The sequence below is a fragment of the Eleutherodactylus coqui genome, chromosome 1 (genome assembly GCF_035609145.1).
Source record: "Eleutherodactylus coqui strain aEleCoq1 chromosome 1, aEleCoq1.hap1, whole genome shotgun sequence".
Taxonomy (NCBI): domain Eukaryota; kingdom Metazoa; phylum Chordata; class Amphibia; order Anura; family Eleutherodactylidae; genus Eleutherodactylus; species Eleutherodactylus coqui.
Window position 1 is genome coordinate 300,035,855 of NC_089837.1, and position 26,073 is coordinate 300,061,927.

General features: G+C 46.7%; 1 protein-coding gene across 1 annotated transcript in view; it reads right to left on the bottom strand.

Moving 5' to 3' along the window:
- Positions 1-22,881, bottom strand: part of CLIC4 (chloride intracellular channel 4) — a 46,682-nt gene extending 23,801 nt beyond the window's left edge. Inside the window, exon 1 of the mRNA XM_066574593.1 lies at positions 22,623-22,881. Within this exon, the coding sequence (XP_066430690.1) occupies positions 22,623-22,691 (69 nt within the window). The 5' untranslated portion in view covers positions 22,692-22,881. The remainder of the gene's footprint in view (positions 1-22,622) is intronic.
- Positions 22,882-26,073: the final 3,192 nt, after the last annotated feature.

The window sequence follows — 26,073 nt, forward strand, 5'->3', positions numbered from 1 at the left end:
GTGCAAGGCCAAAACAAGACTCAAGTTGTAGACATCTTACATGATTCAAGAGTCGAAATGCATGAACATAGATATTATTTGACAGTGTAGAAGAAATCTCAGTCAGGCTTTGACCAGGCACTGAGTTCAGACAGTACGAACACATGTTGTTCAAGACTGCAAATCATAGAGTGTAATTCTAGCCTAATGTCTTGTTGCAAATGTAATATTCCTGCTGCAATAAATATTTTAGGCCTCATGTCCACGGGCAAATTAACAATTTAAAACCGCAGTGTTTTTCCTGCACGTGGATCCGCGCCCCATAGGGATGCATTAGACACCCGCAGGTAGTTAAATACCTGCGGATGTCATTTTTCCCTGCAGGCGCTGGTCCCGCGTGCAGGAAAAGATCCGGACATGCTCCATTTAGGTGCGGGTCTCCCGCGGGGATGGCTCCCGCAGGCTTCTAGTGAAGCCTATGGAAGCCATCCAGATCCGCAGGAGACCCGCGCCTGAATTAAGCTCACCTGCTCCGGGCGATGCAGGTCTTTCTTCCTTTGCGGCCGGAAACTTCTTTCTTCGGGCCGGTGGATGTGCCCGGCGCATGCGCGTGGCACGCAGCCGGCGTGCCGAGCACATCCGCCGGGCCGAAGAAAGAAGATCCGGCCGCAAAGGAAGGAAGACACGCACGCCCCGCAGCAGGTGAGTTAATTTTTATTTTCAGCCCTCATGTCCGCGGGGCAGGAGGGACCCGCTATGGATTCTCCATGGAGAATCCGTAGCGGGCCTGATTTTCCCCGTGGACATGAGGCCTTAGTGTATCAAAACACGAGTTAGGTCCGGTTCATAATCAGCACTAAATGGTTCCTTTTTCTTGTTCCACTATGGTAGCAGGAAGATGGCACCTCTGGCCAAACAAAACAGTCATATGATGGAACCGTAGTGTTGAACGGCCCCCACCGACTATCATGGGGTATATGTCCAGTAGTTTACAGGATTAAATAGCGCGGTACTGGGTATCTTGACGCCACCAGGAAGTAGTGCTGGAGAGCACACTGACAGCCCGGTGATGCCCCCCTGTACCTTATTGGCTGATGAGATGGCTTCCCTGCAGGTCCTGGAAGGCCTGTATCATCCTCCAGTCCCAGCTCCCGGCCAACAGTTGTCCTCCCGGCTGCTGCGGTCACTCTGGCAGGCTCCCCGGGCGGCCCCAGAAGTAATTTCTCCGATGCAGTTTTGACTGTCCCAGGCTCCCCGGGGGGTTTGTTTGCTTCGAACTGCTGCACTCTGTTGGCCGGACCTTCCCCGCTGCTGCGAGTGGCAGGCTCCCCATAGGTCACCTCTGCCAGTGTGTTTCCCGGCGGTTTCCCCGCTGCTGCGAGTGTGGCAGCCTCCCCGGGCGGCGCTGCATGTAACCTCCACTAGTGTGTTCCCCAGCGCTTCCCTGCTGCTCCCTTCTGTCCCAAGTGGCAAAACATGCAGTGTATGCTGAGCCTGCAGCGCCAGCAGAGTGCACTACAGCCCTTCGCCGCTGCTCCACGGTGTCCATGTCCCTTCTGTCCGGAGCGAACAGCTTGCGGAGGGCAGATGGAAGGGGGACGGCTGCAACATATCGCTGCATAGTGTCTAGACATTTTTGCCTACCCTGAAGGGTTAGGGTAAGGGATTATTGTCCTGTTAGTACAATAATCCCTCAACCGTAACCCTCCAGGGCAGCCAAAAATCTCTGCACACAGTACTGCTAGGACCTTACTAACGTACGCCTATCGGGAGCTGGGGGTGTGACACGGGCGTTCCTGCATCCAAGCCCTGTCAAACCCCTAGCTTCCTGGTGGCGTCAAGGTACACCAGTACTAAATAGCGCAGCATGTAGCGCTGGTACGTACTATGTTTTAATGGCATTGGAGGTTCTAACTGGAAGCTCTAAAGTTAAAGTGAGCAGGACTTTAACAAAACAGGTCGTTTACTTATTGAAAGCTTAAAAGCTAAGCCTTGTCACCATCTTCTTGCACCCTTCTGAGCACAGCATAAAGTAGTGACAGTCACACTGATCACAGCGATATGTCTACTGTGTGGATCTGTGCAGGAGTTTGAGAAAATTACATTTTATCAGTAGCAGCACATATAGAGGGCTACAGGAAGTAGTCCTGGATATTAATGAGCTAGGCTAGCTATGCCCTCCCTCCCTCCAACCAACGATGCACAGCCTGTCTGTAAGAGACAGCCGGCACTCACACTTAAGGGGTTAAACGGTAGGGTCTCACAGAGCAGCGTTTTGGTCAAGAGCCCTACTGCAAAGCAAGTTTTGTGGTTTGCAAATGAGTTAAGCGTTAAATAACTGTTAATGATCGCACTGTGACAACGACCAACACAAATTACTGACAACGATTTAAAAAGCTTCTCTCACACTGTTCCATAAAATATAAAAAAAGGTAATACATTAGTGTTCACCCTTCAGGCAGAGAGGATATTGGCTCTAGCTGCCCATGTTTCTTTTTGTGCTGATGCTTCATGGAATTGCAAGCACAGCAGAAGGTAAAGTGTGGAGAGATGGAAACATCCAGCTGGTATAAGCATTAAATGGTACTGTTGTACCTTGATGCCACCGGACGTGGTAGGTGTACACCACTGTTAGCTTGCTTGACAGCAGGTGACGCCCCTGTGCCCGATTAGCTGAAAAGCTCCCAATTGCTTGCCTGCTCCAAGGTCCTAGGAGTGTGGAAGGACTTTTGTTATGGATGAAAGGTTAGGGGTAGTTTAAACAGTTAGGCATACATTAGTAGCATTAAAATAGAAGCATCTGTTCTTCTATCTTAATGAAGAATTTATTCTTTCCATTTTAAAATAGCATTTATTTCCTCCCCCCGCCTCCCCCACGCTAGCGATCCCAAACCCTGGTGCTGTGTTGCTGTCTGGCACCTGGCCGCTGCTCTGCCATCTCCCCAGCTGATCCACCACTCTGCCATCACTCTGCGTCCCCTGCTGTCAAGCTCCCTGGTGCTGCAGGAGCCTCCGTTTGCCTGCTGCTCTGCCTTATCCCCTGCTGCTCTGTCCCCCGCTGTCAAGGTCCCTGGTGCCACTGCTGCTGTGCCTTCTCCCCAGTAGCTTCGAATTTTTCCGTTCCCTGCTCTCCATCTGGAGGCTGCTGTGCCTTCCCCCCTGCAGCTCCGCCGCTCTCCATCTGGAGGCTGCTGTGCCTTCCCCCCTGCAGCTCCGCCGCTCTCCATCTGGTGGCTGCTGTGCCTTCCCCCCTGCAGCTCCGCCGCTCTCCATCTGGTGGCTGCTGTGCCTTCCCCCCTGCAGCTCCGCCGCTCTCCATCTGGTGGCTGCTGTGCCTTCCCCCCTGCAGCTCCGCCGCTCTCCATCTGGTGGCTGCTGTGCCTTCCCCCCTGCAGCTCCGCCGCTCTCCATCTGGTGGCTGCTGTGCCTTCCCCCCTGCAGCTCCGCCGCTCTCCATCTGGTGGCTGCTGTGCCTTCCCCCCTGCAGCTCCGCCGCTCTCCATCTGGTGGCTGCTGTGCCTTCCCCCCTGCAGCTCCGCCGCTCTCCATCTGGTGGCTGCTGTGCCTTCTCCCCTGCAGCTCCGCCGCTCTCCATCTGGTGGCTGCTGTGCCTTCTCCCCTGCAGCTCCGCCGCTCTCCATCTGGTGGCTGCTGTGTCTTCTCCCCTGCAGCTCCGCCGCTCTCTATCTGGTGGCTGCTGTGCCTTCTCCCCTGCAGCTCCGCCGCTCTCCATCTGGTGGCTGCTGTGCCTTCTCCCCTGCAACTCCGCCGCTCTCCATCTGGTGGCTGCTGTGCCTTCTCCCCTGCAGCTCCACCGCTCTCCATCTGGTGGCTGCTGTGCCTTCTCCCCTGCAGCTCCGCCGCTCTCCATCTGGCGGCTGCTGCGCCTTCTCCCCTGCAGCTCCGCGGCTCTCTGTCCCTTGCTCTCAATGTGTCTGGCGCCGCTGCTAACAGCCAATCAGGCACGGGGGCGTCACCTGGCTGTCAAGCAGCCTAACACTTCCGGTGGCGCCAAGGTATAACAGTATCGCATTAGACAGGAGGCTGCACTGCATGGAAGTGACTACAATATACATAGACATCCAAAGCATGCCAAACAATTAGGTGAGGGGAGCCGAGATGGAAAAATGTATTTGCTGGAGTGGTCCTTTAAAGTCACTAGGTGTAATCTTTCAGCTAGGTTTCAGGCATCTAGGAAAAGGGAGCTGTGTTGATGTGAAAATGAAGGACTTCACTTTGCAAGTATAATGAAGTGAGTTTATAATTGCTGATGCCCAAAAAGGAATTCTTACCATAAGGTTCTGTATAGGCGTTTCACAGATACAGAAAACAGGTTTAAACAAGTCAATATGCAGAAACTTGCCAATATAACTATCTTTTGTGGTTTTACACCAGTATATCCTGTTGAGCTTCCAATGCAGCCCTGGTCCTTATTCACCACCGTAATGTAATTTACATTTACAATGGTTGTAGCAGAAGTAGTATATAAATATGTACGGGCATTTTTACAGCTTCCTGCCCTACACCATATATTTACACAGACAGGAGATAATGGGGGCTGCCATACATTTATGGAACTTGCATGCAGGAGCTGGTTGAAATATACAACTAGGCTCGTGCTACGCTAAGCTGGGATTGTTGCTAGTGATGTCAATAGCAACTACGTTATCCAAGTCTTTAGAGGGAGGGGGCTCACCCTGTCACCCCTTTTTGTGCGGAGGGATTGCTACGGCAGCCAATGGCCTAACAATGGCCATCAGGTCTGCAATGTACGAAAAACCAAACACAGGCTCCGTAGCCTTGTGAATCCATGGGATTCTCTTGTACACGGGGAATGGAGCGATTCTTGCTTTTGTGGAGGCCAGCCACACTAACCGTGATAAAGTCGCTCCTAGTTCCTCAATTTATTGTTAGCTGCTTTCACAATAGAAAAAGAAAGGATCCAGTCAATGATTGATCTGTGGAACATTGTTTTTTTTATAAACTCCAAATGAAAAATTGTGTCTGACCTAGCAGAGTAAATTAAAAGGGTCACTCCAGTGATTTTTTTTCCCCCCATTCATTATGTAGCTATCCCCCCAGTATATGTAAGTGAGCTAATGTTAACTTGCTTAGTTATTTATTTTTGTCCGAATATCCCAGCCTCTTTTTCCTGAGATGGTCATGTGATCTCAATTCTACTTAGGGGTTATGTTTTCAGGCTATCCTATGGTAAGAACACCTGTGGCAATGTCTGAGGCACAAACAATAATTACATTACCTGTGTAGCACTGAGGACATCCTGAAAACATGACCTGTTGGGGGTCCCTGAGGACTGGAGTTGAGAAACACTGATCCAGACTGTATATTTATGGTCAGAAGCCTACATAGTAACATAGTTTGTAAGGCCGAATGAAGACAATGTCCATCTAGTCCTACCTGTTTATCCTCCCATGTTGATCCAGAGGAAGGCAAAAAAAAAAACAAGAGGCAGGAGCCAATTAGCCCTTTTGGGGGAAAAAAAAAAATTCCTTCCCGACTCCCTAATGGCAATCAGACTAATGGATCAACCTCTAATAGTTCCTACCTGCCTGTATACCTGGATTAACAAATAACCGAGGATTTATATCCTGTAATATCCTTCCCCTCCAGAAAGACATCTAGTCCCTTTTTTAACTCCTCTATGGATTTTGCCATCACCACATCCTCAGGCAGAGAGTTCCGCAGTCTCACTGCTCTTACAGTAAAGAACCCTTTTCTGTGTTGGCGATGAAGCCTGTTTTTTTTCTAGACGTAGAGGATGCCCTCGTTACCGTCGTAGTCCTGGGTATAAACAGATCATGGGAGAGATCCTTGTATTGTCCCCACATGTATTTATACATAGTTATTCGATCACCCCTTAGTCGTCTTTTCAGGGTAAATAATCTCAATTTGGATAGCCTCTCTGGGTATTCCAATCCCTTCATTCCATGTATTAATTTAGTTTCCCTTCTTTGAACCCCCTCCAGCACTGTAACATCTTTCCTGATCACCGGTGACCAGAACTGTACGCAGTATTCCATGTGGGGCCTGACTAGTGCCTTATATAGTGGAAGAATAATGTTCTCGTCCCTCGCCCCTATACCTCTTTTAATGCATCCCAAAACGTTATTAGCTTTTGCAGCAGCTGACTGGCATTGGTTACTCCAGTTTAGTCTACAATCCACTAGTACCCTCAGGTCTTTTTCCATATCAGTTTTCCCTAGCAGTACCCCATTTAGTGTATATTGGTGACTTCCATTTCTCCCGCCCATGTGCATAACCTTACATTTTTCAACATTGAACTTAATTTGCCATTTTTCTGCCCAAGCCCCCAGCTTATCTAGGTCCGTTTGTAGCCGTACATTGTCCTCCGTTGCATTGATTATATTGTATAATTTTGTGTCATCTGCAAATATTGATATTTTACTGTACAGCCCCTCTATCAGGTCATTGATAAATATGGTGAACAGAATGGGGCCTAATACGGAGCCCTGTGGCACCCCACTAGCGATGGTGGCCCAGTCAGAGTATGTACTGTTTATTACCACCCTCTGCTTTCTATCTCTGAGCCAGTTCTTTATCCAGATACACACATTTCCACCCAAACCGAGCTGTCTCATTTTATATATCAGCCTATTATGTGGCACGGTGTCAAATGCTTTAGAGAAGTCCAGATATACAAGAGCAATAGACTCTCCCAGGTCCAGCCGAGAGCATACTTCATCGTAGAAGCTGATCAGATTGGTCTGACATGATCGACCCTTCATGAACCCATGCTGATGAGGAGTCATTCCGTTCTCCTTGAGGTATTTTTCGATGGCGTCTCAGAAACACGTTGAATATTTTTCCAGTCACCGAAGTGAAACTTACCGGCCTGTAGTTACCAGGCTCACTTTGGGCCCCTTTTTGTAAATTGGAACCACGTTGGCAATGCGCCAATCCAATGGTACAACCCCGGTCTTGATAATATTCACAAATATTAGATATAGCGGCCTAGCTATCACATCACATAGTTCCTTTAGTATCCTTGGGTGTATTCCATCTGGGCCTGGCGATTTATCGATTTTAATCTTCTTTAACCGGTTCCGCACCTCCTCCTGCGTTGGGTATGAGATATTTTGTGCGAAGTTCATTTTATTCCCCTGCATCTCAAGTGGCATTTCCTTTTCGTTTGTGAATACGCTTGAAAAGAAACTATTTTATAGGTTTGCCTTCCCTCCATCATGTTCAATGATTTCTCCTGCATTATTTGTTAAAGGGCCAGTGCTCTCAGTGCAAATCCTTTTGCTGTTAATATAGTTGAAAAATAGTTTCAGGTTGTTTTTGCTGTCTTTGGCGATCAGTCTTTCTGCCTCCTCCTTAGCAATTTTGATCTTATCTTTGCATATTGTTTTTTTCCCCTGTATGATTTTAGCGCTTCTTCGCTGCCTTCTTGCTTTAGTAGTTTGAACACTTTCTTTTTTTCGTTTTTCTTCACTTAATTAGGTCACTATAGAAAGCAATAGTAATTAAACTGCGTCCCCCCCCCCCCCAATTACTAGACGACCCCTTTTCAATAGGACCCCCTGTGTGAAAAGAAGAGATATACTTACCCTTCCAGGTCGACCGGGATCCAGCGGTGCAGCTCACTGCAATCACAGGGTTTGCTGTAACAGATAGTGTCACAGGAAATTGCATGACTGCTGTAGCGTCACATTCTTTAACTGCTGGCATGATGGCACTCAGGATGTGAGCGCTGATACCAAGAGAAGAGGTGGTGACCCTGGGTATTAGTGTATCTTGACGTCACCAGGAAGTGGTGGTGGTGGTGGTGGTGGGGGGGTGGAGGGGAGTGGTTGGCTTCAAAATAAGGATTGTCTACAGGTCTTGGCAGGCCAGTGTAACAGTTGTTCCCAGTGCTCGGCGCACCTGATGTTCCGTTATTGCCCTTAATCTGGCAGCAGATGTTCTGTTTTGGGCACCGCTGCGCTCGGTGGTCCTGGTATAGCGTCAGCGGGCCTCTGCTCCCCGCTCCACCCTTGCCAGCCCTCTGCTGAGCCCCAGTGCCTTAGGAGCGGTGATCGCTCCTGAGAACAGAGACGCCGTCTGGAAGAAACGTAAGGCCAGCTGCGGAGTGGTGGTGCCTTGGAGCGGTGACCGCTCATCACCACCGAGGCACCGGCCGGAAGAAATCAGAGAGGCGCCATACAGCTGACAGAACCGCCAGCTGGCCAGCTCTCACTGCGCCGGACCAAAATGCGAATGCTGAGTGGGGGAGCAGCCGTGAGAGAACATAGAGGCGCAGGGCGGCAGGCTCTCCCGACGGAGCCGGACGACACATGCGGCCCCAGCGACAACATGGGGGTGACCCTGGGACAGTCCGTCAGCCAGCACAGACGCAGCAAGAGCTGCCGGCTAATGCAGCAGTGAGGCAGGGGCCGGGCGGGAGGCGAGAACAGGCCGTACGTGTAGAGTTATCGCTGCACACTGCACAATTCTTTATGGCTGCCCCGCAGCCTCACGGATACTTCCCTTCTTAGCCTTACATTACCTTACATTATAACATTTTAATGCTGGCATGTAACTGGTGTTACATGCCAGCATTGACAGCTCATAATGTATTGCTAAGAACCGAAGTAAGCGCGAGACTAAGAATGCCAGCCGGCCATTAAAGGGGTTGTCTCGTGAAAGCAAGTGGGGTTATACACTTCTGTATGGCCATATTAATGCACTTTGTAATATACATCGTGCATTAAATATGAGCCATACAGAAGTTATTCACTTACCTGCTCCGTTGCTGGCGTCCCCGTTGCCATGGTTCCGTCTAACTTCGGTGTCTTCTTGCTTTTTTAGACGCGCTTGCGCAGATCAATCTTTTCCCTTCGGCTGGTCTCGGAAGCATCGACGTTTTGGCTCCGCCCCCTGGTACGCATCATCGCGTAGCTCCGCCCCCGTCATGTGGCGATTCCAGCCAATCAGGAGGCTGGAACCAGCACACGTCATGGGGCGGAGCTACGCGATGATGCGTACAAGGGGGCGGAGCCAAAACGCCGATGCTTCCGAGACCAGCCGAAGGGAGAAGATTGATCTGCGCAAGCGCGTCTAAAAAAGCAAGACGACACCGAAGTTAGACGGAACCATGGCAACGGGGACGCCAGCAACGGAGCAGGTAAGTGAATAACTTCTGTATGGCTCATATTTAATGCACGATGTATATTACAAAGTGCATTAATATGGCCATACAGAAGTGTATAACCCCACTTGCTTTCACGAGACAACCCCTTTAAGCAATGTGCAGCTAGGACCTTTGTAACGTCACCCTATCAGGAGCTGGGGGTGTGAGAGAAGCGTTCCCTCTTGTCAAACCCCTAGCTTCCAGTGGCATCAAAATACACTAATACCGTGACCCTGCAGCCTCTGATTCTTTACAATGGTCACCTGAAAAAGGTGCTGATGGACAGGTGATGCAGAAGTGACTGTGCTCACCAGAGGCCGCCGGGTGCCTGGTGAAGGAAGCATTGAGACCACAGAGATTTCGGAGGAGAGATGGAACGTGGCATCTTCTGGAAGCAGCTGAAGAAGCACAGCGGCTTTTGAGTCAAAATCCATACGGATGGTGCGGATTTCACTGTCTCTTGTGGAAGTGCTGTGGATTTTACCACAGGGTTTTCCAGCATTTCCGCTATGTGTAGACATAACCTTAGTATATGTTCATATATGATTTCTGCTGCAGAGCATACAGAACTGATCTGAGGACAGCCATGTGAATTTGTTGCAATTTCCACCCCACTCACTGAAAGAGGAGAAATCAGTGGTGAAAATCAGCAAATTTAAAATGCGCACCGCAGGCCTAGTAACACTGCAGCTTTTTTGGTCTTTTAAGCCATGAGTAGATTAGATTTAGGCCGGGCTCACATGGGCAGATTCCAGTTGAGGAATCCACAATCAGCATCCACGCGGAGGAACTGCAGCACAGCATGGGTGTTGAAAACCATGTAAATTCACTTTTTCGCTTACAATTGCAGATATGAATCACAGATTTCACTAGGGGAGGGAAAAAAAATTTGCAACTCCAAAAGATTGGTTAGGCTTCCTTCACACTACATTTTTAGAATCCAGTACGGTTTCCATCCTGGTTTTTTGCTTTAATGCAGATAATGCATAGGGATGTCAACCAGGACAGAATCACACAGGTGAATATGTCAGACGAACACCTCTGACAGTGGTACCAACTATGATGCCAAAATTGCTCCCTTTTGCCACGGATGGTCTCCATTGAAGTCAGCCTGCAGACCACAAATATTTGTATTTCCCACAATGCTAAGAAAAAAAAAAAAAACGAAAAAAAAACACTGAGTATGACCGACAGCGAGCCACAACAGTCATCTGCATACAGAAACAGGTACACAGGGTCACTGACCAGGCTCACAGACAGAAGCTATCACACGGCCCACAGAAAAAATGTGCGCCATTGGGATGGAGGGGGGCCTTCTACTAGTCCCAGACAACCGGTATAATCTAGAATAAAAGCAGATCATCGGCTCCAGGAACCATAGACCACGTGTGCATCACTACAAAGGCGGCCAATCCTAACCTTAGCTTAATCGTAAATGAATCCAGCAGGCAGAACCCTAGGATTTCACTAAACCGCTGCCAGTAGGACTACATGTGCTGAGCAGAGCAGCGGTCTCTAGATGTCAGTTCTAGGCTATATCCATCAGATAAGGATGCTATTGGGTTATATAACACTGGGGGTTCTACCGTCAGGGTCTCCAGCACATGGCAGCCGCTTCCATGTGGCTTCTATGGGAAAAGATCACTATCATTAGGCATGATTAGGAACAGGTCATGGTTTTCTTTTATCAGATTCATATGGAGGTGTCTTTATTGTATTCCATATGAAACCGGAGCCAAATAGTCTATTAATGCCATATTAAGCTACACCACAGAGGTTGTACATAATGCGGCCTGCTGGATCCAGATCACAACTATTTTATCACAAGCTAAAAATAAGCAGAATCTGTAGCGTCCATTTGAGAATGGAAATGATTTAAAATACAGTAATTCTTTACAGACCTTTTTAATAAATGAACACAGCTTTTCCAGAGCCCTGAGCGTTGCAGCTATGCTACATCCTCCTCAGTCTTAGAAGTAGAGATAACCCCTATGGTAACTGTAAATGCAGTCATATAGCCAATGCCCAGCATCAGGTAAGCGTACGTAATTTATTTCTGCACTAGAAGACTGGTTTGTTTCTGGATACAAAGCTATCGTGGGGACCCAACCACAATCCGATGAATCAATGAGAAGATATACATGTAATATTAGTGCCAATATATGATAGATGAAGCGTGGTGCTTCAGTTTATTAGGGAAAACCACCCTCAATATGAGGTATATGTGGTGGTAGACAAAACAACTGGTCAATCTGTAGGTCAACACCTAGTCCTACATCCTATAAGCATCTAGGAAAGTCTTCATGCCTCTCACCGGCACACAACAACCCTACACATAACAGATTCTGGAAGACCTTATAAAGGTCTATTTGTCTGGATAGAAACCACCCCGACACAGTTGGCACTTGCAGTACATGCCACGCCAATAAAAACATTTATCTGCACAAATAGGAGCCTATACAACTATATTCACCAAAGCCACTAAAAGTTAAGAAGCAACTTCTACTCCAACAGTAGCTGGCAGGCTGATCGGAGCCGCTGTCTAGCAAGAGCCTCCAGAAGAGAGTCAAGAAACGGAGGGAGGCAAAAGAAGGGACTTACAACACAAGTCAAGAGAGAGCGTGAGAGAGGAGGGGGAAGAGAGGCGGAAAACTGAATGGTGGGAGAAGGCTAGAAGGGGGAAGGGTGTTACACAGAGAGCCTAAGAAAACTTTTACAAACTCGAGGAATGAGAGATGTGAACTCTAGAGAATGTAAGGAAACAATTGTCACCCTTCAATGTCGGTTGGAAAAGATTAGGAATTCTTACAGCTTGCAGGATTTTTGCCACTTAATTAGCTAAAGACAGAAGTCCATTTCATCAGTTTTAATACTGTTAATGTTTGAAAAGCCTCGGCTGCTGCAGCACTTCACTCATTGGTGCACGTGTCCCATTATTCCATAAATGGCTCAATGCACGATGTGTCAGGACAAGGGCTACACGGTCACAGGTCAGGGCCTGCAGCGCTGACAGATGCATCTGGGATCTCTATGGCACAAGCAGCTTTCTTACCCTGACATTCAACTTATCTATGAATTTCAGTTCTCTACATTCCTCTTTGTACTGTGACAGAAGCGATTGTATGCCCTTTATTACACGTAATCTATCATTTTAGACAGAAGTGACAGTTGGCACACCCCGCATCACATCCCTGGAGATGCATGTCCCTTAGCTACCAGCTCCCAGTGGAGATGCTCAGTATAGAAGAACGGTTCCTAGCTCCGCTGGGCACACCTCACATTACCTTCCAGGGGCAGCCTGAGATATGTGCCACCACAAATGGCAAGTGTTAAAATACTTACTATAGGTCAGCCTTCAAAACTGGAGAAAAAAAAGTGAAGCCATTTTTGATTACATTATAGCAGTGGTCTTAAACTGTGGCTATCTGGCTTTGGTAAGACTACAACTTCCAGCATACCAAAAGAGGAACAAATGAGCATGTAATTACTTAGGCTGAAGCTATGCATCACTGCTGGAATTACTCAGAGCTTTGCAAGTTGTGTGATGGTTACACCCAAAATAACGTACTGAGTCACACAAGGTTTTAAAATGACCATAAAAAGCTAGTACGTTTGAACAGCAGTTGTGCAATTTAGCATTGACCTTTATGGAGCAAAAAAAAATTCCTAAGTCAACATACACTTTGAATTGTGAAGCCTGTTTATACCAGAAATTACTTCCAAAAGCCCAGACCCTCGACCTCACGAACGTCTTGCCCTGTACAAATGACGAGACGTATGGAGTTGTAATACACACCTATAAAAATGACACAGTGTGGTGTTCCTTCATTCTGGTTCCAAATCCAAGTGAAGGCAGTAAAAATTGAAGGCACACCCAAAGGACCCAGTTTTATTCAGGCACTCTCCTCTAGAAGCATTGCATCCATAGGACAATACCTCAATAATAAGGTGCTGTACAGAAACATATGGATGGTCCACAGCTCCATAATCAAAGTGATAACCACTCGTCCGTGAGTCAGTGTGTGCTGTTCGAGTTACATACAGAGCCAGACAGCACCATGTGCTGACAGCACCTGTGATGATGCCACCATCATGTAATCAGTTACTGTCTTTTAGCTCCACCCCCTGATCACATGACTGACATCACCACAGGGCCTTTATCCTTGTGCACTGAATGAGCGCTCATGGGCCTCATACATCCTCTGCGGCCTCAGTTGCTATGGATACAGCACTACTCACTTTGCAGTTTGTAGCTAGTTGTGAGGAAGCTGCACACCTGTGTGGAGACTCCAATAAATGACACCTCACAAATGTACATATACATAGCTGGAGGTACATATTGACCAACAACATTGAAGCATACTCCTTCCCCGCTATCTTTAGTCTCCTGAACGTGATATCACGTCATCTCAAGTGCTAATGCCGCCAACACTAGTCCAGCCTTCATCTAATTGTGAACTGCTGTCCAGTGTTGAAACAATCCCTTTCACTATTTAGTAAGTGGTGCATTGCGCCACCAGAAACACTGGTACTACCGGTATAAATAATACTAATAACTAGTATGGAACCCATATGCATAACTCCTAATGGCCCATTTACATGGGACGATTATGGTTCAGAATAAATTTAGATTCCTGTGGGAATTTGAAGAATAATCATCCCTTGTAAATAGACCATTATAGATTGTAAATGCAAAGGCAATTTACAGTAAAATGCATGCAGTTATCAAGGGGGGGGGGGGCGGCACTGCAATATGCAAACCCAGCTTCATGCTTCTACACCGAGCACAGGCACCTGGTCATTTTACTAATCTTCACATCAGTGACTATAGCTTACAATGCAATTCACGATTTCAAAATTTGGTTTCTAAGACATACTGATTTCTCTCTATTATGACTGAAAGGCCTTATTAGAAAGTATACATTTTAATTCCTGAAAGCATAGAAAACTTTATACAGATATAGAGCTAACTGGCAGATGTTTTAAATTAAGGAGATAAGATTGGAAGTGTGTGTTTCACAAGTGCTTTGCCCATTCAATAAAAGGTACCCAGGCGGGTTACTGATCTATTCTTCTCCATAAGACTCGTTAGGCTTCCTAAACAATACATTTTTACCATCCAGTACTGCTTCCATCCATTCGCTTTAATGCTGAAAATGCATAGTGATGGTAACCAGGACAGAAGCACAGAGTATGTAAGACGAACACCCCTGACAGTGGCAGAAACTATGAGGCAAAAAGGTTTGTCTCACATAATCTCCCCTATGCTTCTGGTTCATGATCCTATGCAGAAAACAAGAAACCAATGCAGGACTGTTAAAATGTAGTGTGAAAGAAGCCTTATGGCTCCCGCCCACAGTGTTTTACCGGTGTTTGTAAATACCAGGTATGTCAGCAGATACCGCGCATGGGCAGCAAGTGTACTGCGCACGCCCGCATATCACACGCAAGCACTTATTTCCAGTGTGTTTTTTTATTTTTTACATTTCCCTGTTTCATCGCAGGGATGCGTATGAAATATCGGCCACACGCATTGTATTGTGTATGGACCATGTTCTCCAAAAAATGGCTCCCTCCTGGCTAAAACATGAGCTCACACTTGCTTTTTTCAAGTCTTCCATTGGTGAGGAGAGTATAAGCCCTTAGTTATGTTTGGGCCATGGGGAGAGAAGTTTTTAGAGAAAGCTTCTCAGACAACCACTTTATTAAACGAAAGTCAAAACTGCTGGGTGACCTATTAAGATCACTAGAAAAAGCACAATGTGCAATCCCAAAAGAGGTGATAAGGAAATCAAGGGTAACAGGAGAAGCTCTATAGAAGACTCAAACTGTAAAATCCCTAGTTCTTCCATGAACACCATTCTTGCACAAAAGGAGCAAGACCAGCTGTACACGACTGGGTTTGAGTTGCGGAATCCGCAATAGTGGATGGTTAGTCAATATGCTCAAGAACGGTGCAACTATGTATTATTAGATAGTGTTTGAAAACTGACTTACATAACACATAATTAGTAACCAATGTAGAAATCCAGATAATTCCAAAAGTATCCACTTTTTCTTGCAACTATATTGTAGAAGACATGATCCACATGGACTACAAGCTAAATCGGCCATACACTATAGTAGGTCTCCTGCGTAGAGGGTCTAAGGCAGCTTGTACGGGCCAGAGCTGGTTTGAAAATTGCAGAGATGATCTGCTTGGGCACACGCATTCAAGCTGAACAAAAAGTGTCATTGCTTCTATAAGCGTGTCGCAGAAGCAGCTTGGAAACACCACATATCAAAAGTCAATCAACAGAATTGATGCAATAGCTGAATTAGTCCCATGCGAGTAGTTCCACACATTACAAAGATGAAGATGTTTGTATGCGGGTGCTGACTGCCAAGCTACCCACAAAAGAGCTGGGACAGCATCCATCCACTGAGGCCCAATAGATTGGCACATGTATGGCAGGCCAGAGCGCATTGTGTTCTGCCTTTTCTAACACGCTGGTTATAAAAGCAGCCTTGTTTGACTGAACTGCGTTGTGTTTGCTTTGGAGCCGCACACGCTGTGATAGTCAATTGCTCTATACTGCTTGGTAGATTTCTTAAGAAACAGCAGCATGCATAGGTTAAGGTCAAGGGCACCTCTGCTAGGATACCGTAGAGAATGGGGACCTCAACTAAAAAGTTGACGCCATCACCCCTTTTCATGGTTGGCATAATTTGCAATGCTTCCTCCCCCCTAAACAATGCCATGAGAGAACTTTTTACTTCTGCTATGGGGCCCGTCCCTCCTCTACGTACTTCGGATTAAGATACAGTTGGCAAACTCAGCTAAATTGCATTACCTATTAGGTCATGTTCAGAATCCTATCAGAATTTAGGCATGAAGTCTGCTCCTAAATCCTGACATAACTGGCTAACATTCCGCCGGTGATGCATGCGAATAGGACACTTATAATAAGGAATAATGAACATGCTGCGCTGGCAGATCTGTGCCGAGTCGATCCGGACTTTCTTAAATGTTATACATTTCCTGACATAGGAATACCCCTTGTAATTGTCTTATCTGATTTTTCCAGCATATCCATAGGACAGCCCATGAAAGCCTGATCGGTACCCACCTCTTTGACCTGCACCCACCTCTGGTTGGGGTCCGTGCTGCTCCTTATCTGGCTGAATTTGGTGATAGGGACTTGCAGAAACAGCCAAGCAGGCTGTGCGATGCCGTTTCCGTAGCTCCCATAGAAGTCAACGGAAGTGACGCAAATAGCAAAATAGCGAACTACTCTGTTTGCATAACTCCCACTTGAGTTACGGAAACAGCATAGCTCAGCCCTATCAGCTATTTCCATAAGTCCGAATCACCATATTCAGCCGGAAAGGGGGCCGTCAGGACCAGAGACAGATGGAGGTCTTGCCTCTAGGAGGAAAGCTGGACAGGGAAGCCAGACACAGGAGTCCCGTTCTCAAGTTTGGCGTGGGTCTCAGAGTTGAGAACCCCACCGAGTGGATAACTTGAAATTCTGCTAAAACTCCCTTAAGCTACAGATGAGAATAACGTTTGAAGTAAAAATGAAATTGATGTTTGGAGCTCGTTTATATAGGTTACTAGACATTACATATGAGTTATTATATACCACTCCCTTATTCTTTTGAGTTTTTTGCTTTATAGAATTTATATTACGAGCTTTTACTTTCAGGGGTTTGTGAGGCAATTGCAGGCGCACATGAGGGTAATAATGGATTTCCTTCTGACCCCCTGTAGATGTATGACTATACAATGAACATGATGAGAAGTGCCCTTAGCACTACCCCGTTTTCCCAGAAATAAGACCTACCCTTATTTTTCAGGATTTAAGGAGGCTTGAAATATAAGTCCTACCCCAAAAATAAGCCCTAGCTACATCACATAAAAAAAATTAGTACATACCTAGCAGGCTCGGTCTACGTCCCTCCCGCTGCTCTCTGGAGATCCAGCATGCTTCCTGCAGTCCTCAGACGCCCACAGAAGATTGCTTCCTGGTTACAGGATTCATAAAATCCTGCCTCCAGGAAGTGCTGGCTCCTATTGATTGGCTGCGCAGCACTCGAAAACCAATCACAGCATTGCATTGTGGAGGCGGGATTTATAAATTGGCCAATCAATGCAACTCAGGGGCGTGGCCCAAGCCCAAGTAGAATAAGATCCCCCGAATGTAAGACCTAGTGCCTCTTTTGGAGCAAAAATTAATATAAGACTGGGTCTTATTTTCAGGAAAACACAGTATGCAGGAATATATTGGAGACACTACTATTACTCTCACGGGAGGAGTATACCTGGCACCACATGAACAGAACACACCCTGCGGTAATTCTTGTAGGATGGCTCCCATACAAACTGTCAGTGAATGGAGCAGTTGGTTAGCAGATACACTTTCCCAGGAAGCAGATGAAAATAGGGCACAGATCCCCCCAGAGCAAACGCTCAGTGTGTAGTCTGAATAAATAACAGAAGGACAAAAAGAAGAGTAATATCAGGTCAGAAGAAAGCCATCCATCAGCCGGCACAATATTCCTACTGCTAACCTAGAATGCGATGCTTTGTGTTATGTAAATAGGACAATGATGCCCGGCAGCTGGCATAGAAACATCAAACACTAGGCATATATTGATACAAGGTATCTTAATACTGAGAACTAGTGGCCACAGTAGCAATAAAAAGGTGGCCAAGTGCAGGATTTAAGGCCACGTGGCCCATTGTGTTTTGTTTCTGTGCCTAATACAAGAGTATTCTTTTACAGAGGCAGGATGGTGTAAAGCCGATGTTACATGCATTTTCTAGAATACCCACTGGACATGGTACAATGCTCATAGACAGGCACCATACAAATGGAGAGCCAAGGCATTTGCAAAATTTTGGCAGATCTGTTCAGGATCAGCGCTGCACAGAGAACCATAACTAATGGCTGATGACTGAGGCGTATTTGGGGGCCTGTGCTGTCCATGATAATTCACCAACCTGGAGTTTAGCCTAAAGCCGGTCTCACATGACTGGATTTGAATTGCGGATTTTGAGATCTGTGTCTGCGCGGAATTCCATGGTAAAACGCGGGCATACCTTTTCGAATTTTCCTTCACACTCACAGATACGAATTGCGTGCAGACGGCCTCCATGGTGTCAATGGAGTAGTCTGACCCACAGCCCATAAACAGATAACATTGTGTATGGGCTACAGGTACGCGCATCATCGCTAAACAGCGGCGCAGATCAAACAAACAAAAACTGTACTGCACATGACCAACGCCAAGCCGCTGCAGTAATTTGCAATGCAGTTGATAGGAGGTACACAGGGTCGCCGGCCGAGATCATAGCAGGAATCCGACCCACTCGCGTGAGCCCGGCCTGAGCCAGATTCATATACAGGGCACATGGATGAAGGGATCGCTACACCACTGAGCTTGTATTAATAGATTTTCAACATAACAGTTCTTAATTTGTGCATTAGTTGCAATCACAGCATGCCTGGTAAGTGCAGAAAAACAAGTCACTGAAATTTCTGGCACTTTAGATGTAGAAATCTACAATACAGTAACAAAGTAGTTTGGTGGCATTACGAACCGGAACACCTACTTTGTTCTGAGATTAACCCCTTAGTCACAGCCCTATCGTAAAACTACGTAGCAGCGCTATCTCCCTCCATACAGCGCGGGCATCAGCTGTTTATTACAGCTGACACCCGCGGGCAATAGCTGCGCTCAGCCGTTTGGCCAATCGCGGCTATTAACTTTTTAAATGCCGCTGTCAATTCTGACAGCGGCATTTAAATCCCCCGAACGCTGTTCGGGGGTCCCGCATGGCCCCCCCCGCGGTGAGATCGGGGGAGCCGTGCAGGTGTCATGGCAGCCGGGGGCCTAATGAATGGCCCAGGGCTGCCTTAGCAGACTACCTATCAAGCCATCCACACAGGGTGGCTTGAAAGACTGCCTGTAAAAAAAGCAGTATGACGTAATGCTATAGCATTACGTCATACTGCAGGAGCGATCAAAGCATCGCATGTTAAAGTCCCCCAGGGGGACTTCAAAGTAATGTAAGAAAAAAGATCAATAAAGTCTTTTAAATTGTTAAAAAAAAGTTTAAATCACCCCCCTTTTTGCCATATCCATTATTAAAAAAATCAAAATCATAAAATAAAATATGTATTTCGTATCGCCGCGTCCGTAAAAGTCTGATCTATCAAAGTAGCGCATTATTTTTCCCGCACGGTGAACATAGTCCAAAAAAATAAAATAAAGAACGCCAGAAACACACTTTAGTTACCGTCTCCCAGAAAAAAACGCAATAAAAAGCGATCAAAAAGTCGTATGTACTCCAAATTGATACTATCGGAAACTACAGGACATCCCGCAAAAAATGAGCCCTTGCTCAACTACGTCTACGGAAAACTAAAAAAGGTATTGCGCACACAAAATGACGGCAGAAAATTGAAAAAAATTAAATATCTTAAAAAAATAAATAAAAGTACTACAGCAAAGAAAATACTATACAAGTTTGGTATCGTAGCAATCGTACTGACCCATAGAATAAAAATATCAGGCCGTTTTTTTTGCAATTTGTGTGCTGTAGACCCACCGAAAGATGGTGGAATGTCGTTTGTTTTCCATTTCTCTCCGCTAAGAATTTTTAAAAAGTTTTTCAGTAAATTATATGGTACAATAAATAGTGCCATTGAAAAATACAACTCATCCCACAAAAAACAAGCCCTCATACAGCAACGTCGATGGATAAATTAAGGAGCTACGATTTTTTAAAAGGGAGTAGGACAAAACAAAAATGGAAAAAAAGCAAAAAAGCTCCGTCACTAAGGGGTTAAATAAGTGATGAAGATCCACATCTTAGGGTGCCTGTCCAGGGGCGCGATTTCGCCGGTGGTAAACGGACGGCGAATCACGCCCTCTGAAGCTTTCTATAGCCCTGCAATGGAAAGCGCTGGCACACTGTCCACGAGCAGAGAATCATCACGATTCTCCGCTCGCGGCAGGCAATTTGCAGCATGCTGTGGATTGCCCCGATTGTCCGCGGTCAGCCTATCAGATAGGGCTGACCGGCGGAGGCTCCTGCTTCCGGGCGGTGGCTCCCACAGCGGGATACCACAATGTCTGTGGACAGGAGGCCTTAGGGCTCTCTCCCACAAGAGTATCACACAAGCAAGTACGCAATGATATGCTACGTGCCAACAATCCCCACATACACTATCTTGGCATGTATGGGCGTATAGTACACACCGAGATCCCGTGCAAATTTCATGTGAGAGGCACAATGGAAAATCAACGCAAGACGGATACTGTGTATTATGCGCGCAAAAACTGCACATGTAATACGCAGTAGCATACGTCCGTTTGAGATAACCCTTGCTGTGCAGTTGAAGGTTACTCATCGTCCAACCATTTGGGGCCAAGGAGTCACTGACTGAAGTGTTCCACAATGCCTATTGCCAGGAAGTGCAGAAAACCATCTGCCCTTACGATCACTACTTTAGATCACATATCTCCAGGTCTGATATCATTTACATATGGATGTTTGTAGGTCATTAGTAGTTATCTGTAACCGGCATGAAAGTCATCGTTGGATCGCTGACTACTCACCGAGTGTAAACACACCCCAGTCGGCTAAGCTGAAAGGCAGAGAACCCAGCGGTGATCTGTCTAAATGCTCTGCGTGAGCGCCAACAGCCTAGTGGTGACGTCAGCGTTCGAGCACTGGTTTAACTGACTATCGTCCCATCTAAATGGAACATTACTGTGCATGAATAGCGACCTACCAGTTAGTGGCGGGGTAGCAGCGATCATACAATTAGAGCCGCATTGGACTCATCCCCATCAGAGAAGACGCTGGAGCTCCAGAAGCAGCCACTCATCACATAAAGGATCCCTCCATATACCCAGTAGAACACAGACAGCAGAAAGACTAAATAGGTGTGACCACCGTGGAACATTTACTGATGTGGACAGAGGGGAAAAAAAGACAGTAGGTGGCGCTATTCTAACATTAATCCTGGGATTTCTGGGTATAGAAACATTTTTATTAATACTATATTGACGTGATGTTTGCTACGTGCACATAAAAGGATTGGGAAAATGGTTGTAAGCGTTTTAAGAACTATTGAGCCGAGGATTCGTCTTGAATTGTTGGCCGTCCACGGCTCCGTCTTCCATGTTTTGGGGGCATGCCAACAGTCAGACTGGTGAGCAGCTGATACGAATGTCGCTTAGCATTGCTTGACTCTCCCTAGCGGCGGTGTTGGCTGATGCACAACAGCGCCGCTAGACTTAACATAAAACTCTGACCTTGTCCGGCAGTCACTCAATGTAGCAAACTCAAATGTTATGCTTTTACAGCGGTGGCCAGAATGTGCCAAATCTAGTGCCACCGAAATCATCCAGCAAAGGGGTCAAAGTGTGGGGCAAGAAGAGGCCTGTTTATATTAGAGGAGTAAATACAAAAACATGTTTATAATTATGGACTGGATTTAACCAGAAAAGTTTATTTTTGTGGCACAAACCCTTTGATCTGCTGTTATTGCTACAGAAAGCTGAAGGAAAACGTGTTTTCCTCTGCAACAGAGTACTTTATGGGACCTGTTCCTATATATGACTATATGGTACACTGCACAGGAGCCCACATAAGGATAGTTACACACCTGTGCCTGAGGGTCTGCCCTACTGCTCCAGGTGCAGAAAAGGGGAATCCCCTGACAGAACTGAACTCCTCCAAGCAGACCCCATTAACTATAACGGGGTCTGTTCGGTTCCCACTCATTTTCTTCTGGTATCTTGAACCGGATCCTCCAACGCAGATGTGAAATTGTCTAATAAATGTCTCTCTGCACCAATAGGTCCTGAGAAGTAACCGCCTCTACCATGACATATACTGGAGTGGAAAACCCCTTTAACTCAGTTATGAAAGTAATGAGAAATACCAACAACTCCCCAGAACGCTCACGCCACGTAAGACTTATTTCACAAAGGTGTTGTCATTTCTGGCTTTCTGTTCCATCATAGTGGCAGAACACTAAAAAATACCAGATCCATCCTATGACGGTTGCAGCATCTGACGGATGCCGCTAACGTACTGGCACATCCGCAGGAACCCCTATATTCATAACACGTGGTAAGCAAGGATGATGCTCCACGTGGAAAAATCTATGGGACCACTGGAGACATCTCCTATAAGGATGCACCTCCTGGCAGAGTCACAGATCTGGGGCAGAAGCTTCAGGTCATCTTAGTAGAAACCTTCAGACTGGTGTGAGGTTAATGCCCATCAGCTGGCACATGTCCTCTCCCTGCAGCCTCACCACTACTACTCCATTACTAGCAGCAGGGGCTGTGCCATGCTGACAGGCTGCCGCACTGGTGGCAGGCGCTAACATCAGATTAGCGCTGGCCGCTGAGGCATTAGTTATATAAGCGCCCGACATCAGGCGCCAAAGATGGAAAGTTGAGGGAGATGAAGCGCACTCACCTTCACGAAGAGTTCTATCAGGTTGTCCTTGTCCTCCTGCAGCCCGTTCTGCGGCACGGAGACGGACATTGTGCTCCTCTGCTGGGCTGGACGCTCACACAACTTGTCCCCGTCTCCTCACTGGCCTCTTCCCCTCCTGCAGAGCTCTATGCGCGGGCTCAGCTCCCTCTATACCCTTAGCGCTGGGGAGAAGAAAGGCGCTCCACCAGCCAGACGGCAGGATAACGGGACGGGCAGCTGAGGCGAAGAAAGGGAGGAGGCGGGAAGGAGGGCGCGGCAAGACGAGCATTAACCGCTTCTTGGTCCTCACACACGTACAATGTGGGCCAGTGTTCCCGGGGATGGAGGCCGCGCCTCTGCAGCGCCCCACCTCACGGCAGAGTACTACTGGAGTTGTGAGGCTGCTGTGACTAGGGAACAATTCTGTTTAGGACGGCTAGTTAGGGGGCTGTGATGTCGGCCCTGGTGGGCTGTGGCACAAGCATTTAGCACTTTATTTACCTCCCGCGTGGTGCAGCTACAAAACACTCATGGAGGTTGTGGCGCTGGTGTATGTCTGCGCCCCTATGAATGTGTGCGAACACAAACGTGCAGGATTTACATGTCGCGTAAAAGTGCAAGGAAAGAAAGGGTTAAAGTAGATAAATTATGACCCGCTAAGACTGCATGCACACGGGCGGTGTGGATGCCGCATAAGCAATCCAGCGCTGGCAGTGTGTACCTGCTTTTTTCCCCTCTCCTCTGTACTGTGGATGGCCCGCACAGCAAACCGTAGGATGTGCGCAAAACAGAGTGTTTTTTTTAAAGCTCCTGTTTTTGTCAATTGCAGAAGCGCCACAGATCGCAAAAATAGAGCATGCTGCAGTTTTTCACCCGCGAGCAGAAACTGCAATTGGTTTCCGCTCGTGGGCATAAATAATCACTTTTCCATACATTGCTGTGGAGGGTTATTGCTGCTGTGCCCACTCCAGATTCCGCAATGCAAATCCCCCGTGTGCAGCCGGCCTAAGGCTTGGTGATCCCTCTTGACCATTTTACATACGGCTAAGAGCCCTACGGGGAGACCCTAAATATTCTCACACACAGAGACCTGCAGTGGCGTAATGACCACAGTCGGGCACAAGGGGGAACCTGTGTTGGCCAGGGTTGGCACCTGCCTTGTGCAGGTACTTATTTTTTAACAGGGTTCAGTACTAACTAATTACCTGCATCGCGCAGGTCTAGCCCGGCAGCAGCCAGTGCATTCACTTACTAAGGCTCTGCTGCATGCCCCCTGTGGGCACACGGGGCCCGGGACTCCTCCCACCAGCATCTGCATTTCTACATGTACTGTATGCAGAGTAGGCGCAGGGGGAGGAGTCCATGGCCTTGTGTACCAATAGGGTGATGCACAATGGAACTTTACTAAGTGAATGCACTGACTGCTGGCGGCCTGCACTGCGGGGAACACTAATACTACTGGGGCCACTATTGTGATAAACCACGTCCGCTTTTACCTTGGCAAGTAATTTTTTTTTTGCGACAAAGGTGACAAACTACGTGCTGGCTGATCCCAATCCGGCTCAGTATAGAGGACGGGCACAGTGGAGGATGGTGGGGGTTGTTTGGAGGTCTGTGAAGGATTATGGTGGTTGTTCCAACAAATTGAACAACCGCTTCTATTACATATTTCACTACAGCGCAAAGACACCTTTAAACATTGTAGTGTGGGAAGGGCACAGGGAAAGTGTGACGGGTGGAATGATATCTCTTGGTTTACCCTGGAGGAGGGAAAGAAGAGAGGTGGGGGGGGGGGCGGTGTAAAGTTTGGTCTGGGACTCATAGGACTCTAGTTATGCCACTGGTGAGGTCAAGAGCATTATAGATTTATTGCAACAGGGGCATCATTTTATATACTGCATTGCACACAGAATGTGTGAATTCTATATAACGTTGGAATTTCCCCTATAACATAATTCACATCTGCAATGCTTGATTGGCATCGTCGTCATAAGGTCGGGAATAAACAATAAGTAGCTAATTAAAAATAATCATGGCGGACTCACATCATCTTTCACATAAATATGTTAAAACATCAGATGTGTACATCCTATTTTCCAGGCTTGATACTATTATATCATTAGTGAACCTGCTTAGCAAAAATGATTGTTATGTATTCTATGATTTCTGAGACAATCTGTCATTATCAGGGTTATTTGACAGATGTATTCTTATCTATGCCTGGGATTTTCAACAGTTGTCTATTTTTAATTAAAAAGAATCACACAAGTCCAGCAAAGCATACAAGAGATGCTTATTAGCAACTTTTGGGAACTCCAAAAGCCAGAGCTCCCCAAGGTTACTCATACCGGTATCAATTCTGTACCAGTAGTATTAAAATACAATATTTTTAAGAATACAATATTGATCAGAATGACATACAGTTACAGGATACAAGTATTGAGAGAATTAGGAAACAAATCACTGTGACATCACAGAACATCAATAGTTTGACCTGGCATTGTCTTAAAGAGGACCTGTCATTTCCTTCTATCAGTGGAGCTTTCTGCATAACTTTGGAGTTGCGGCCCCGCTGACTGATATAGCTTGCTCTTTGTCTACTCTCCACCAGTTCCTGTCACTTTGCATTTGTTAAGCTGCGATCCCCACTGCTCACTGTCCATGGATAACATCATATTTGATTGACAGTGATCAGTGGAGCCCACCAGCTCCTCAGTTTCAAAGCACCATAAACTGAAACTAATGCAGGTTGGTGCGTAAGAACTGGTGGAGAGTATAACCAAAATACAAGCTATAATAGAGTCTGTGGGGCCACAGCTACAAAGCAATGCAGAAAGCCAAGCTGACCCAAGGACATGAAAGGTCCTCTTTAAAGTGGTTATACCACTTCTAGGCATTGATAACCTTTCCTTAGCTGTTATCCCGGGCTGGTGTCTATACATTCTGCAGTGGTCCCAGCTGGTATTGCATGGCAAGTCCCATTTATCTCACTGAGGCTGGATGTTATACTATCTTCTATACACTGTATATGGAGGAAACAGCAGTTTCTGCCCTCTGTAATACTCACATACATAACTGCATAAGGGAGGAACATTATACTGCAATACTGAGCAGTGTAGATGTGATTGCAGTAGTTGTGGAACAGTAAATGACTCACTATTATCTATAGCCTCGCATGTGTGTGAGTCTCTGCTTCTGTCTTTCTCCCTCTCCATAGACTTTTATGAGCAGCATCAGTTATCACCTTGCTTTACTTCCTGTTCTTCATCTTATTATCTCTATTACAAGAAATGGGCATCACTTGACAACAGGCAGTGGACAGCAAATTAGAAGGAAGGGAGTACCCCTAGTGGCTAGCACTTTAGATTGAATTTTCAGCACAAAAATGTCATTTTAGGTAAATAAAGTGATGTGAGCTTTTGCCAGTTATCACTTTGGTTATTATATAAGT